The sequence below is a fragment of the Arachis stenosperma genome, chromosome 5, assembly GCF_014773155.1.
Source record: "Arachis stenosperma cultivar V10309 chromosome 5, arast.V10309.gnm1.PFL2, whole genome shotgun sequence".
Classification (NCBI taxonomy): domain Eukaryota; kingdom Viridiplantae; phylum Streptophyta; class Magnoliopsida; order Fabales; family Fabaceae; genus Arachis; species Arachis stenosperma.
Window position 1 is genome coordinate 97,801,622 of NC_080381.1, and position 13,650 is coordinate 97,815,271.

A 13,650-nucleotide genomic window follows, 5' to 3' on the forward strand; every position below is an offset into this window, starting at 1 on the left:
CTTCCGTGGGCAAGTGTTGTATGTCCAGGCAGGCCTTGTTGAATCGCTCCATGTACTCTCTGAGAGTTTCTTGGTTGCCTTGTTTGATCCCGAGTAGGCTGGGGGCATGTTTTGCCTTGTCCTTTTGAATAGAGAACCTTGTTAAGAATTTTTGGTTAGGTCTTCAAAGCTGGAGATTGATCCTGGTGGCAGGTTGTCGAACCACTTCATGGCTGACTTAGTGAGAGTGGTGGGGAAGGCTTTGCATCGAATCGCGTCGGAGGCGTCGACTAAGTACATTCTGCTTCTGAAATTGCTGAGGTGATGACTTGGATCGGTGGTGCCGTCGTAGAGGTCCATATCTGGTGGTTTGAAGTTTCGCGGTACCTTCTCTTTCATGATCTCTTGTGTGAAGGGATCATGGTTGCTTTCGGGAGTGGTGCCGTGTTCCATCCGATCTTTTAGGTTGGCCTCTATCTTCCGCAGTTTTTCTTCCAATTCCCTGCGTTTGCGAGCTTCCCTTCTCAGATCCTGTTCAGTTTCCTTCTGCTTCTTTACGTCCTCTTCGAGTTGTCTCAGCCGGCTTTGTTGTGCCCGAACTGTTTCCAGAATCTCCGAACTTTTTTCTCTTTCGGGATTTTGTGGATCTTTGTCTGGGGGTGATGTCTTTGGGCGATTCTGTTTGTTTCCTCCTGGAGTGCGTGGTGATAGAGGGCTGTCCGGCCGTTCTCCGGTGTCAACTTCCTCTTCTTGTTCTGATGTAGCGTGGTTATTGTTGGGAGGGTCGTCCGCCATGGTAAAGGGATGACTTCCAGGTCCCCGGCAACGGCGCCAATGTTCCGAGGGTTACCTGAAACGTGTAGCTCGGTCTTCTGGCAAGGCCCGAGGTGGGGGGTCTGTGACCCGAGCTGGTTGTGCTGAACGGCGGGGGGTTGTACCTGCAATGACACTCCGATGCTTAAGTTAGCATGGGTCCAAGCAGATATCAAGTAGAATTAGAGTATGAGTTATACCTGGGTGCTCCAGTGTATTTATAGTAGTTGGCTGCGATCATCCCTGGATAAGATATTCTTATCTTATCTTATCTTTTGGGAGATTTATCTCTATCTTTGCGGAACCGCCTTTCCCAGGCCCTTTCGGCCTTTAGGTTTTGGGCTTAGTTCCTTCTGACGGGCCTTTCTTTGGCCTGTTTGTCCGAGGTCCGACCTCGAACGTGGGCCTTGGGTCGAGGTCGGGCCTTCTATCAGTTTTACCGAGTTTGGAGAGCTCGGTCAGGGTATGAACACTATGAAAACAAAAATCAACCTGATTATTTTATTTAGCCGTCGTTTACAATCAAACTAATTTTGGAAATAATGTCATATCTAAAGTTTAAGTTCAAATTTAAGTGGCCAAAAATTTTTTGGATCATAATAGCAAGTTTTCAGGTCTAGTCACGAACACTTCTAACATTATAACGAATTGCATAACTATAATATCTTTAAAGAATAAATTTTACTTATTACACTCCTTGAACTTTGATGAAATTACAATTCACACCAAACTTATTAAAATATTGCACTCTAGCTATACTACATACACAAACAATTCTTAACAACTATTATCTTTTTTTCTTTGCTCGGTTTTCTCCATGTATTTTTAAGTTTTCTAATTATTTTTATAAAACTAGTTAGTAAATATTAAGATATAATTAAAGTTTGTGTAAAGAGATTTTATCAAAATTATTTTTTCTGTACTAAAAAATTGCAGTCCACGAAATTATATAGTAAAATTCATATTGAAATAAGCATAAAAAATTATGCAAAACAAACTAAACGTAAAAAAAAAAAAATGTTAAAGTTATTTGTTGTATGTTTGGCTATGTAACAAAAAAATGGGTGGAGTGCGAGTAGGGGGCACTTGCCCCCACTCCTATTTCAATTATATATATATATATATATATATATATATATATATATATTTTAAATTTTAAATTTTAAATGACTTCATTACAAATAAATTAAGTCTAGTTATTTAAAGTCTCAAATCCATTTTATCTTTCTATTATTTTGACTATTAGTTAACTTAATTAAATTTAGTATTTTTTTATTCTCAAATTTCAGCCGTCACCACTCTTTTATTCTCTTAAACCGTCTTCTTAATTTGATATTTTCAACCTTCTTTTTTTATTTTTTTAGTGGTCATCTTCTCTTTATTAAAAGATAAATTTTAAATATTTTTCATATAACTCTCTATGACTTTATGTATCTTTTAATTTTATTATTTTTCTTTTTGATATTTTCAATTGTAAATTTTAATTCAAACAATTATAGTTTAGGTATTAATCTAATTTTTTTTCTTTTCATAAATTTATATATTTTATTTTATTCTCAATTTAGTGATCCTTATTATTTATTTATTTATCTTTCATTCTATTTGATTATATGTTTATGTTGCATATAAATTTCTAAAGTCAATTGATCAATTTACTCATTTAGAATATATATTTTTTTATTTTTAGAAATAGCAATGAAAAAATATTTTTCGTCTTATTTAATTATATGTAATTTTATTTTTTTGTATTCGAATAATTAATATGCACTTTAATTTTATGTTTTTAAATTTGGATTAATATATTTTTTTATAGTAATGTATATTATTTTGCCCCCGTAACATAAATTTTCTGGGTCCGTCACTGAGTGCAAATTATTCTAATAAATTCATGATGAAATGCAATTTTGATAAATCTGAAGTGTACAAGTGTAATTTACTATATTCTAAAACTGTAAGGCATATCCTTGTCTTCAGGTTGACGCTAGTAAACTACAAATAAATATATATTTGTTTGTTTATTGATTAACACTTGAAATGCTTTGTGGTTGCATTGTTAAACTAACAAGCCTTCACTAGCATAAAGGAAAAAACTAACAAAAGGGAGAAAAGCAAAAATAAAGCTAAAAGGAAGCATCCCCTGCGATGATATGAAATGGAAGCTTTACAAATTGGAAAATCAATCACAGCAGAAGCCTCTCTAATGAGTTGTTAGAATGAGAAATAAAGTGCCCTAATAATAAGATTGGTTATTTAACCATGTCTAAAGGGTCATATATATCCAATCAACTTGAGTGATAGAAGTGATTAGATTATTTGTCCGTTTTAGAGGCTTAGAATCTGTCTTTTGCATGCAGTAATTTATTGGTCAGCAATAAATTATTAAATGGAGTTTTCATCCATCACAAATTAGTACTTAATTTGTTAAATTGGGGATACTGTGGAAAAAAAAAGGAAATATATATATATATATATATATATATATATATATATATATATATATATATAAGATAAATAAATAATCTGGTCCAAGAAGCTAAGGAGAGAAGGGCCTACACCTTGATGACAATCACGTTCATATGGAACAAATCAAGGACCCCAACAAAAAGGTTGAAAAAAATAAAAATAAAAAGGAACCAACCAAGAGCTAGAAAATGGTGATTAGAAGAAAAAGAAAAAAAAAAAGTGAAAGAGAAATTAAAGGCAAAGAGAGAAATGAAACTATGTCCCAGCAGGGCAAATAAACATTCATTTTATCAAATACTTCTCATCAATGTATTATTATTGTTTGCTTAGCTTGCTCTTGCTTTTGCTATTCTATCTCTTTATAATAATAATTGGTGCCTTCTCTTAACTCTGTTTCAATAGACAAATGGGAAAGAGAGGAACAAGGTTACCAGGCTTTTGCCTGAACAGAATTAGGCCTCATGCTCGAATGCGATCGCCCCCGATAATACAAGAAGCCAAGAAGAACGATGACTCGACCACGAAAACCGGTGATCAGAATACAAAGAATGAGAATTCTAGCGGCAGTTGTGAGGAGACACCAAAGGAAGAAGCGAAAGCCGGGGTTGTAATTGGTCGGAAGATTATGATTGTGGTTGATTCTAGCCTTGAAGCTAAAGGTGCTGTGCAATGGGCTCTAACTCACACGGTTCAGAACCAGGACAAAATTATTCTTCTTCATGTGATCAAGCCTTCTAATAAACAAGGTGCAAACACAATTGATCATATCGTACCATTGTCTTGTGTTTTGTGTTTGTTACTTTGTTAAGTTTGATTTAATTTTGCTATTATGATCGAAATGACCTAAGTATGGTAGTGAATTGACTCATGCAAAAATTGTGGCAGCCACTGAAGTAGAATCCAGCAAGGAGAGAGCTCCAAGGGCTTATGAACTTGCTTGTTCTTTTAAGAGCATGTGCAATGTGAAGAGGCCGGAGGTGAGTTCATCAGTTAACTTGTGTTTTACGAGACTCTAATTGATAACAGGAATATATATATTTAAACATTTCGATTTGTAAAGGAGACTATTTTTATTAGAGAATGAAATTATAGACACTTTTGTCTTTTTCTTTCAATATCTTGTATTTCTATTTGAAAATAATTAAAAAAATCTAGACACTTGGTATATTTCATTACCTCTGACATTTAAAATTTTATTCACAGAATCAGAAATACATTCAATACCGTCGAACATTACCGACGAAATTTTTCTTATACTGTTACCTTTGGATTTAGGGTGAAATTAGATACAATTAATAAAGTACGATTAATTTAGGTAGCATTGAATTTCTTGTTCGAAGTACAAATCAAGATTACACACTTTCTATGATGATGCTGGAAAACAATTAATGTTAATCATTAAGGCATGCGTTTATACCAAAGTAAAGTCCAATTGGTGACATTGACATAATATGATTTATACAAAAAACATAAAAAAAAATCATGTGAGTGACATTATAAAAAATAGGAGTAACATACAAATATTATCCGTAGAAAAATGTTACTTGTACACTAATATCTTCTCCGGCAACAAAAGAGGTATCATGAATATAACTAGCCTAAAGATTTGGAATGAATGGAATGTTAGTGCAGGTAGAAACAGAGATTGCAGTAGTAGAAGGGAAAGAGAAGGGGGCGAAAATAGTGGAGGAAGCGAAGAAAGAAGGGGTGGGGCTTCTAGTATTGGGGCAGAAGAAGAGGTCCACAACGTGGAGACTAGTGATGATGTGGGCAGGGCAGAGAGTGAACGGTGGGGTGGTGGATTACTGCATTCAGAATGCACATTGCATGGCCATTGCTGTCCGCAGAAAAAGCAGCAAGATTGGTGGCTACATGATTACCACTAAGCGCCACAAGGATTTCTGGCTCTTAGCTTAGTAATTATATGAACATATGCATGCACGTGCTCACCTTCATCTAAGAGTGTACAATACATCATTTTAAAAGAAGAAAAAGTGCTAATGTCTACATACATATTGTGTTTGTCTCTGTACATGTTAAAAGTGATGTGTAATGAGAAATGCAAAAAAGAGATTGTTCTTTATTTTTTTTTTAATTGTCTTGATAAATAATTATCGACATCATTAAATCTATTGATAATTAATTGGTGAAAACTCATAGTTGTGTTTATGTAAAGTTGATAGTTAAAAGCTATTAGATGATAATTTAGTCAAACTTGTTAATTATTTAACGGATCTTAACTATCAACTTCATATAAAGATAATTGCATTTGAGTTTCACCTAATTAATTTTACTATGTTGTCAATGTAGAGCAGTTTTACACATGCTTCTAATTATATAATATTACATCAGTAAAAATAATTATTATTTACATTTTTCCATGAATGGTCATCCAAAAGAGCGAATGTGATTGTACAACTGTGTAAAACGTTTTGCACATTTAAGTATATCAAAATTTCTTTATTTTTTTAAATTTAAAAAAATTTCAAACTAACTTTGCCTATGTTGCATCTTCGGTACATAGCTAGTCCCAAGTTCGGATAAAGGAGGAGGGTTGTGTTAGGCCTTCGACAGCCAACATAAAATCTTAGTCGAATCTTCATGACATGGATTAAAAATGTTATTGCGCTAAAGTTAGGTCGTTGCCCAGAAGCAACGCGCTGCATGGCTCGCGTACAGTGTCAATTGAGTAAGAGCCGCTTTATCGGTGCCTGGATGTAGTATTAAATAAGAAAGGATTCTCACATTTTCATGAACAGACGAGGGTAAATAAGCTAGTTCAGAAAGAAAAAGATAAAGGTAAAGGTCCGAGTGGCAGAAGGTTGAGATTTGGGACATGGAACATAGGCACTCTAATAGAAAAATCTATGGAGATAGTGGATACCATGACAAGGAGGAAGATTGACATCATGTTCCTACAAGAAACAAAATGGGTCAGCGCGAAGGCTAGAGAGTTGGATTCCTTCGAGTTCAAACTTTGGTATACATGAAAGGTGAAGAAAAGGAATGGGGTAGGTATTATCGTGAATAAGCAGTGGAAGAAGAACGTAGTGGATGTCAAGAGGGTGGGTGATCGGATCATCTCTATCAAACTTCTGGAGGAAAGGGGTACTTTTCATGTGATTAGCGCCTATGTACAGCAAGTGGGATCGGATGAGCAACACAAAATAAGGTTTTGGGAGGATCTAGAAAGTTTGGTTCAAGACATACCTTCGGGAGATAAGATTTTCTTAGGAGGAGATTTAAATGACCATGTTGGAAGAGAAATGACTGGGTATGGAAGTATTCACGGAGGCCATGGTTTCGGGGCAGTCAATACCAAGGGTAAAACTATTTTCGACTTTTTCTCAACTTTTGACCTTCTCATCGCAAATACATATTTTAAAAAGAGAGACGAAGATCTTATTACCTATAGAAGTGGCATGACTAGCGCTCAAATTGAGTTCTTCTTGTTGAGGAGAGTCGACCGAAAATTTTACTTTAATTATAAAATTATTTCGGGAGGGAGTTTAACAACACAATATAGAATGCTCGTCATGGATTTTCTTGTTGAGCAAAAATTGAGGAAAAGACATCATACGAAAAATTCAAGGACGAGGTGGTGGCAGATGAAAGGAGAGGAAGAAAGACAGGTAGGAGAAGAGATACAGTGGGAAGCGGGTGGAAGCGCAAAGGAGATGTGGAAGGAGATGGCAGAAGTTATTAGAATAATAGCAAAAGAAAGTTTTGGTGAATTTAGAGAGATAGGACCAAGGGACAAGGAGTTTTGGTGGTGGAATGCTAGTGTATAAGAGTAGATAAAGGCAAAAACGAGTGCTTTAAAGAGTGATCTTTGTGCCACAATGCAGGTAATTAGAAAAAATATAAGGCGGTTAAAAAAGTGACAAAATTGGCTGTAAGTGAAGTAAGAACGAGAGCATATGAGAGTCTCTACCAATCTTTAGGCACGAATGAAGGAGAAAAAGGTATATAGAATCGTAAAGAGCCATGAAAGAATAACGAGAGACTTGGATCAGGTTAAGTGCATAAAGGATAAAGACGGTAAGGTTTTGGCTCAATATGAGAAGATCAATAAAAAGTGGAAGAGCTACTTCTACAAGTTATTTAATGAAGGACAGAAGACTCTTCCGAGCTATGGTCGGTTATGCACGAGGTAAGAAAATCAAAACTTAGAATACTATCGAAGGATTCAAGACTTCAAGGTAAAAGATACTCTAAAGTGGATGAAAAATGGCAGGGCAGTAAGACCCGATAATATTCCGATTGAAGTTTGGAAGGGCCTTGGAGAGAAAGGCATCAGTTAGTTAACCAAGTTTTTTAATGAGATTTTAAGGTCAAAGAAGATGCCAGATGAGTGGAGAAAGAGTACCAAAGTACTTACCTACAAGAATAAGGGAGATATATAGAGTTGCAAAAACTATAGAGGGATCAAACTCATGAGTCATACCATAAAGTTATAGGAAAGGGTGATAGAACAGAGGCTGAGATAAGGGACATAAGTAAGAACTAATTTGGTTTTATACCAGACAGATCCACCACTGAAGCTACATACTTGTTAAGAAGGATGATGGAGAGGTATCGTAGTAATACAAGGTATCTACATATGGTGTTTATTGATTTCGAAAAAACGTATGATAAGGTGTTAAGGGAGGTCATATGGAAGGTATTGGAAAGCAAGAGAGTAAGGATCGCATATATTCGTGCAATTAAAGACATGTATGATGAGGCTACAACTAGTGTGAAGACTCATGGTGGTGTGACAGAAGACTTTTCTATTGGTATAGGATTACACCAAGGATCATGCTTAAGTCCATACCTTTTTACATTAGTCTTGGAAGTACTCACAGAGCATATCCAAGAGCCTATGCCATGATGCATGCTTTTTGCCGATGATATCGTCCTTATGAAAGAGTTAAGGGAAGACCTAAATAAGAAGTTGGATTTATGGAGAGAAGCTCAAAAGTGTATGGTCTAGGCATAAGCTGTAGCAAGATGGAATATATGAAATGTAAGTTTGGCCGGCAAAGGAAAAACCCTAATATAGAGGTGAAGATTGGAGAAAACATCCTACGAAAAGTTAATAGTTTTAAGTATCTTGGGTGTATCATACAGGATAATAGAGAGATTAAACAAGATGTAAATCATAGGATCCAAGCAGGTTGGTCAAAATGGAGGAGTGCGTATGGTTTCATATGTGACAAAAAAGTGCCTTTAAAACTTAAAGGTAAATTCTATTGCACTTCTATCAGACTGGCTATGCTTTATGGTTCAGAGTGTTGGGCAGCCCAAAGAGAGATGAAAATGAAGATGGATGAGTGGTCATACGCAATTAGGTAGAATAAGGAACGAAGATATAAGAGAGAGAGTTAGAGTAGTACCTATTGTAAAAAAGATGGTAGAATCGTGTCTCGGGTGGTTTGGACATGTGAGAAGAAGACCGACAAAGTACTCAGTCAGGAGGGTGGACGAGATGGAAGATGAACAAGGGGTGAAAGGCAGAGGAAGACCTAGGAAGACCATCCACGAGGTGGTCAAACAAGATCTACATGTAAATGGTCTCTTTGTAGACATGATACATGATAGAGCTTAATGACATCGTTTAATCCATGTTGTAACACCCACTAACACAGAGATTGACGAACGAACTTTTGCCAGTAAAGAATTTTACAAAAATAATCGTGTTGTAAGTATAACTTCTAAACTAACAAAAATTCTTTCGTACAAAAAACTTATTTGTCACTAAAGCAAATCCAGTAAAATTTATAACCGAAGTATTTAAACCTCGGGTCATCTCTCAAGGAATTGCAGGGAAGTATGATTTATTATTGGTTATGGAAAAATATCTTTTTGGGTTTTTGAAATAGGGAACAAGGAAATAAATTAGCAATAAAGTAAATTAATTATCAAAAACACCCTTGCAAGGTATAAGAACTAGAAATCCCATCCTAGTTATCCTTATCAGGTGTGATGAGAATTGTTTATTGTTCCCACTTAGTTAACCCTTACTAAATAGAGGAAAGTCAAGTGGACTAATCAATTTGATTCCTCAAGTCCTAGTCAACTCCTATGGAAAGACTAGCTTTAGAGGGATCCAAATCAATCAGCAAATTCCAATTTTCAATCAACAGCTGAGTTTGATAATTCAAGTGTCACCAATTACTCAACCAAAGCCAAAAGGGGAAAAATCCAAATTATTTATATCATAAATAAAAGAAAGCAATCATAAATCTGAAATACCTCAAATTATATTAAATATAAAATCAAATCTAACATGAGAATTCATAAATCAAAGTAATAGAATAAATAAAAATAGAAGAGAAACCAAAGTAAAGGAACATTGAACCTGGAATGAAGAAGAAGTAAGCCTAACCTTTAAAAGGAATCCTAATCCTAAATCCTAAGAGAGAGGAGAGAGCCTCTCTCTCTAGAAAAACTACATCTTAAACCTAAAATTATGTGAATGAATATTGTATCTGATGAATGGATTCATTTCCCCACTTTATAGCCTCTAATTTGTGTTTTCTGGGCCGAAAACTGGGTAAAAAACAGCCCAGAAATCGCTAGGGGCGAAATCTGTCACGCTGGTTTTTTGTCACTGCGACGCGTGCGCGTGAATCACGCGTACGCGTCGCCTAGCTGTATGGCCACTATGGTAAATTATATATCATTTTGAAGCCCCGGATGTTAACTTTTCAACGCAACTAAAACCGCCTCTTTTGGAGCTTTGTAGCTCAAGTTATGATCGATTTAATACGAGAGGGTCAGGCTGGACAGCTCAGCAATTCCTTCAATTTCTTGTATTTCTTCCACTTTTGCATGCTTCCTTTCCATCCTCTAAGCTATTCCTGCCCTGTAATCACTTAACGAACATATCACGGTATCTAATGGTAATAAGAGAGGATTAATATTAGCAAATATAAGGCCAAAGAAGCATGTTTTCAATCATAGCACAAAATCAGGAAGGAGAATGTAAACCCATGCATTTTGTATGAACAAGTGTATGAAAGATTGATAAAATCCACTCAATTGAGCACAAGATAAACCGTAAAATAGGGATTTATCAATCTTCCCACACTTAAACATTAGCATGTCCTCATGCTAAACTTAAAAGAAACTATAATAGTTAAGAGAAATGGTAGGATGTATGAAATGTAACCTATTTATATGAATGCAATTACATGCAAAATGCTTTTACCTACTTGGTTAGGGTAAATAAATTTTCCAAGAATAGACATGAACTAGATTTCACTAATTCAAATCATAAAATGAAGTACAAATAACTTGCAAGAAGAAGGTAGCTCATGAAAGCCGGGAACAAAGAATCGAGCATCGAACCCTCACTGGAAGTGTATACACTCTAATCGCTCAAGTGTTTAAGGTTCGATTCTCTCAATTCTCTATTAACCTTGATTTCTAAGACTTGCTCTTCATCTAACAATCAACAAAAATTTAATGCACAGATACACATTTCAAGAGGTCTTTTAAGGGTTGTAACGGGGTTAGGGTCAAGGTAGGATTGTATTTGGTCAAGTTGACTAAAATCTGAATCCTTAATTAACCTAAACTTCCCACATAACTTAAGACAATCCATGTAATTACAATGCAAGATCTAACTGCATATTAACTATGTTTACCACATATTCATGCATCCCAAATTTACGTACAACTCATATGCATTGATATTATTACTTTAACTTGGGGCATTTTGTCCCCTTTTATTTATTTGCTCTTTTTCTTTTCTTTTTCCTTGATTTTCTTGTATTATTATTTGTTTTCTTTTCTTTTTTTTCTTTTATTTTCTTGTATTACTTTTTTTTTTCTTTTCTTTTATTTTTCCTAATGCATATGATTAAGGTATTGAATGCATAAATGATGAGTTCTAATTCACACTCCATTAAAAAATTAGTGAATTAGTTCTTTTGGCAAGCGCACCAAAATTATGGCCAAGTAATAACCCACAGTGGAGTGGGATTGTATCCACAGATATTGGCAAATTCAAGCAGTTTTAATTGGTTGATGAATTAGTCAAGCGGATCAATAAGATTGTGAAGTGCAGAATTGTAAATGACATAAATGTAAATGACTATAATATAAAGAAAAACAATAAAGTGCAGAAACGGAATTTGCAAAATGTAAAGTGCTGAGTCATAAATGACTTGAATGTGAATGAGAGTGGGGAATTGCTGAATGTAAAAATTAAGCTATAAAGAAATGGATAGATAAGAATGGGGAAGTACATTGATATTGGAAGATGTTGCGTATTTGGATCAAATCTAGCTTATATCCTCTTCAATCATGCAACTCATTGACCACTTTGCAATCATGATTGATTGATCCCCAATACCTTGGTGACTCAATCTCTTAGATCTTGATCAATATCCAATTCGTTGGTCTAATTGCTCATGAAGAGAGATATACTTGGTCCCTGATTATACCACACACCCTTATAGGTCCAGGTAGAGGGAGGATTATATGTCACATATCCAAACACCAAAATCCAGATTCTACTCAGGTGTGAGAAGGGATTTCAAGCATGGTTTCATGTTTCTTTTCCCAAGGTTCCCATGAAACCCAATTGCATTCAATCTCTTTCCCAAGATAATTGAACACTAAACATTAAGAACGAAATTCCTTCTAGCAAATCAAAGAGAAGATGAAGAGAAGAAGAATTTCACTATTATCAATCCATCAAGTACAACAGAGCTCCATCTCTCAATGAGAGGGAAGTTAGCTACTCATAGCTCAAAAAATACTCAAAAGTGAAGTGTAAAAGTGGATCTAAAACTGACTGCTTAACCTCCTTCTTCAGTACTCTTTGGGGGTATTTATACTACTCCTAGTAAAATAAAAGAATTACAAAAGTGAAAAGGGAAAATTATATTTTGGAGAGAAAAGAAAACACTCAATAAGCGTGACTTCTCAGCTGGTGTGTGGCTTGTGCTTTACTGGCATGTCACGTGCCCTTCATTTCTAGCTTGGCGTGCCACACCCAATCCTTCAAGTGGCACGCTCGTCCCTTTGTCAACCTTGGCATGCCACGCCTTCAAACTCAAGTGGCACGCCATAGTGGAATTCTTGTGTTGGCGTGCCACGCCTTCAAACTCAAGTGGCACGCCCTTTGCCTTTTTCCACTTTTCTTTGCCTCTGGAAACTTGAACTGGCGTGCCACGCCCATGGTCTGGCGTGCCACGCCCTTTCTCTATTCTTGGCTAAGCTTCTCTAGAAGGTTGCACTAGCGTGGCACGCCCAGGATTTGGCGTGCGACGCCCCTTTTGTGAGTGAGTGGTTCCTCTGTTTGGCGTGCCACGCCACGAACTCAAGTGGCACGCCCCAATGCTTCTTTGCCCTCTGAATGACACTGGCGTGCCACGCCTGGTTGCTCAAGTGGCACGCCTAAGTGAAAAATGGTGAATGGCGTACCACGCCTTCGATACCAAGTGGCACGCCCCATGTAATTGGCCTCCTTCATCCTTTCTGGAAACTTGTACCAGCGTGCCACGCCATGCTGCTCAAGTGGCACGCCCATGCATTTGTGCACTCTTCAAGCTTGACGTGCCATGCCTGGGTTCTCAAGTGGCAAGCCCAAGTGACTTCTTGGAGCTGGCGTGCTACGCCTTCAACACCAAGTGGCACGCCATAGTGGAGGTTCTTCTTGAGATGGTGAGTTGGAGTGCCACGCCCCTTTGCTCAAGTGGCACGCCCATAGTAGTTGATGGGTCAGGCGTGCCACGCCTAACCTGGCGTGCCATGCCCCTTTTGTGTCCTCCATTTTGCTCTCTGGAATTTTGTACTAGCGTGCCACGCCCAGTCCCTGGCGTGCCACGCCCATATGCATGCTTGGACTTCTTCTCTGGACTTTAGTACTGGCGTGCCACGCCTAGCTGCTTGTTTGTCTTCTACCCATTTTTGATGCCTGTTTCACCTGAAATTCAGCACAACTCATCTCAAAGTAGTGTACCATAATATTCATCAAATAATGCATGAATTGTACTGATCAAATGAGATTTACGCTCTTTTATGGTCTTCTTTATGCAAGAAAGAAGGGTAGATGATGCAAGTCATCAATAAACATGTTCTCAACATTTTTTATATTTTCACAGAAAGTCTAACATACTCAATCCCAAACCAAACGTTTCCAAACCCACTTTCCCCACACTTAATTCATGAGCACTCTCACTAGTCTAAGCTAACTAAGGATTCAAATTAGGGACATTATTGTTTTCCTCTTAGAGTTAGTGATGTGGTAAAATAAGGAACAAATAGGATAAAATAGGCTCAAATTGGTTTGCAAAGGATAATGAAAGGGTAAGGCCATATGGGTATGTAAGTTGAGTGAAACAAGGCCTCAATCATATAAGTATATACATACATTAAACCATGGAAATATAGAATTAA

General features: G+C 36.5%; 1 protein-coding gene across 1 annotated transcript; it reads left to right on the forward strand.

Moving 5' to 3' along the window:
• The first annotated feature begins 3,554 nt into the window (after positions 1 to 3,554).
• On the forward strand, positions 3,555 to 5,319 carry LOC130983124 (universal stress protein PHOS32-like). Its single transcript, XM_057907307.1, has 3 exons — positions 3,555 to 4,001; positions 4,141 to 4,232; positions 4,888 to 5,319. Exons 1-3 carry the CDS (start codon positions 3,662 to 3,664, stop codon positions 5,170 to 5,172), a joined length of 717 nt encoding a protein of 238 aa, XP_057763290.1. The 5' UTR covers positions 3,555 to 3,661; the 3' UTR covers positions 5,173 to 5,319.
• Positions 5,320 to 13,650: the final 8,331 nt, after the last annotated feature.

What these genes read in the sequence shown, in the direction of transcription:
- LOC130983124 (XM_057907307.1), top strand. Translation starts at nt 3,662, where the DNA reads ATGGGAAAGAGAGGAACAAGGTTACCAGGCTTTTGCCTGAACAGAATT. An exon ending in CAAGCCTTCTAATAAACAAG is followed by an intron (nt 4,002 to 4,140) that starts GTGCAAACACAA and finishes AAATTGTGGCAG; the next exon opens with CCACTGAAGTAGAATCCAGC. An exon ending in GCAATGTGAAGAGGCCGGAG is followed by an intron (nt 4,233 to 4,887) that starts GTGAGTTCATCA and finishes ATGTTAGTGCAG; the next exon opens with GTAGAAACAGAGATTGCAGT.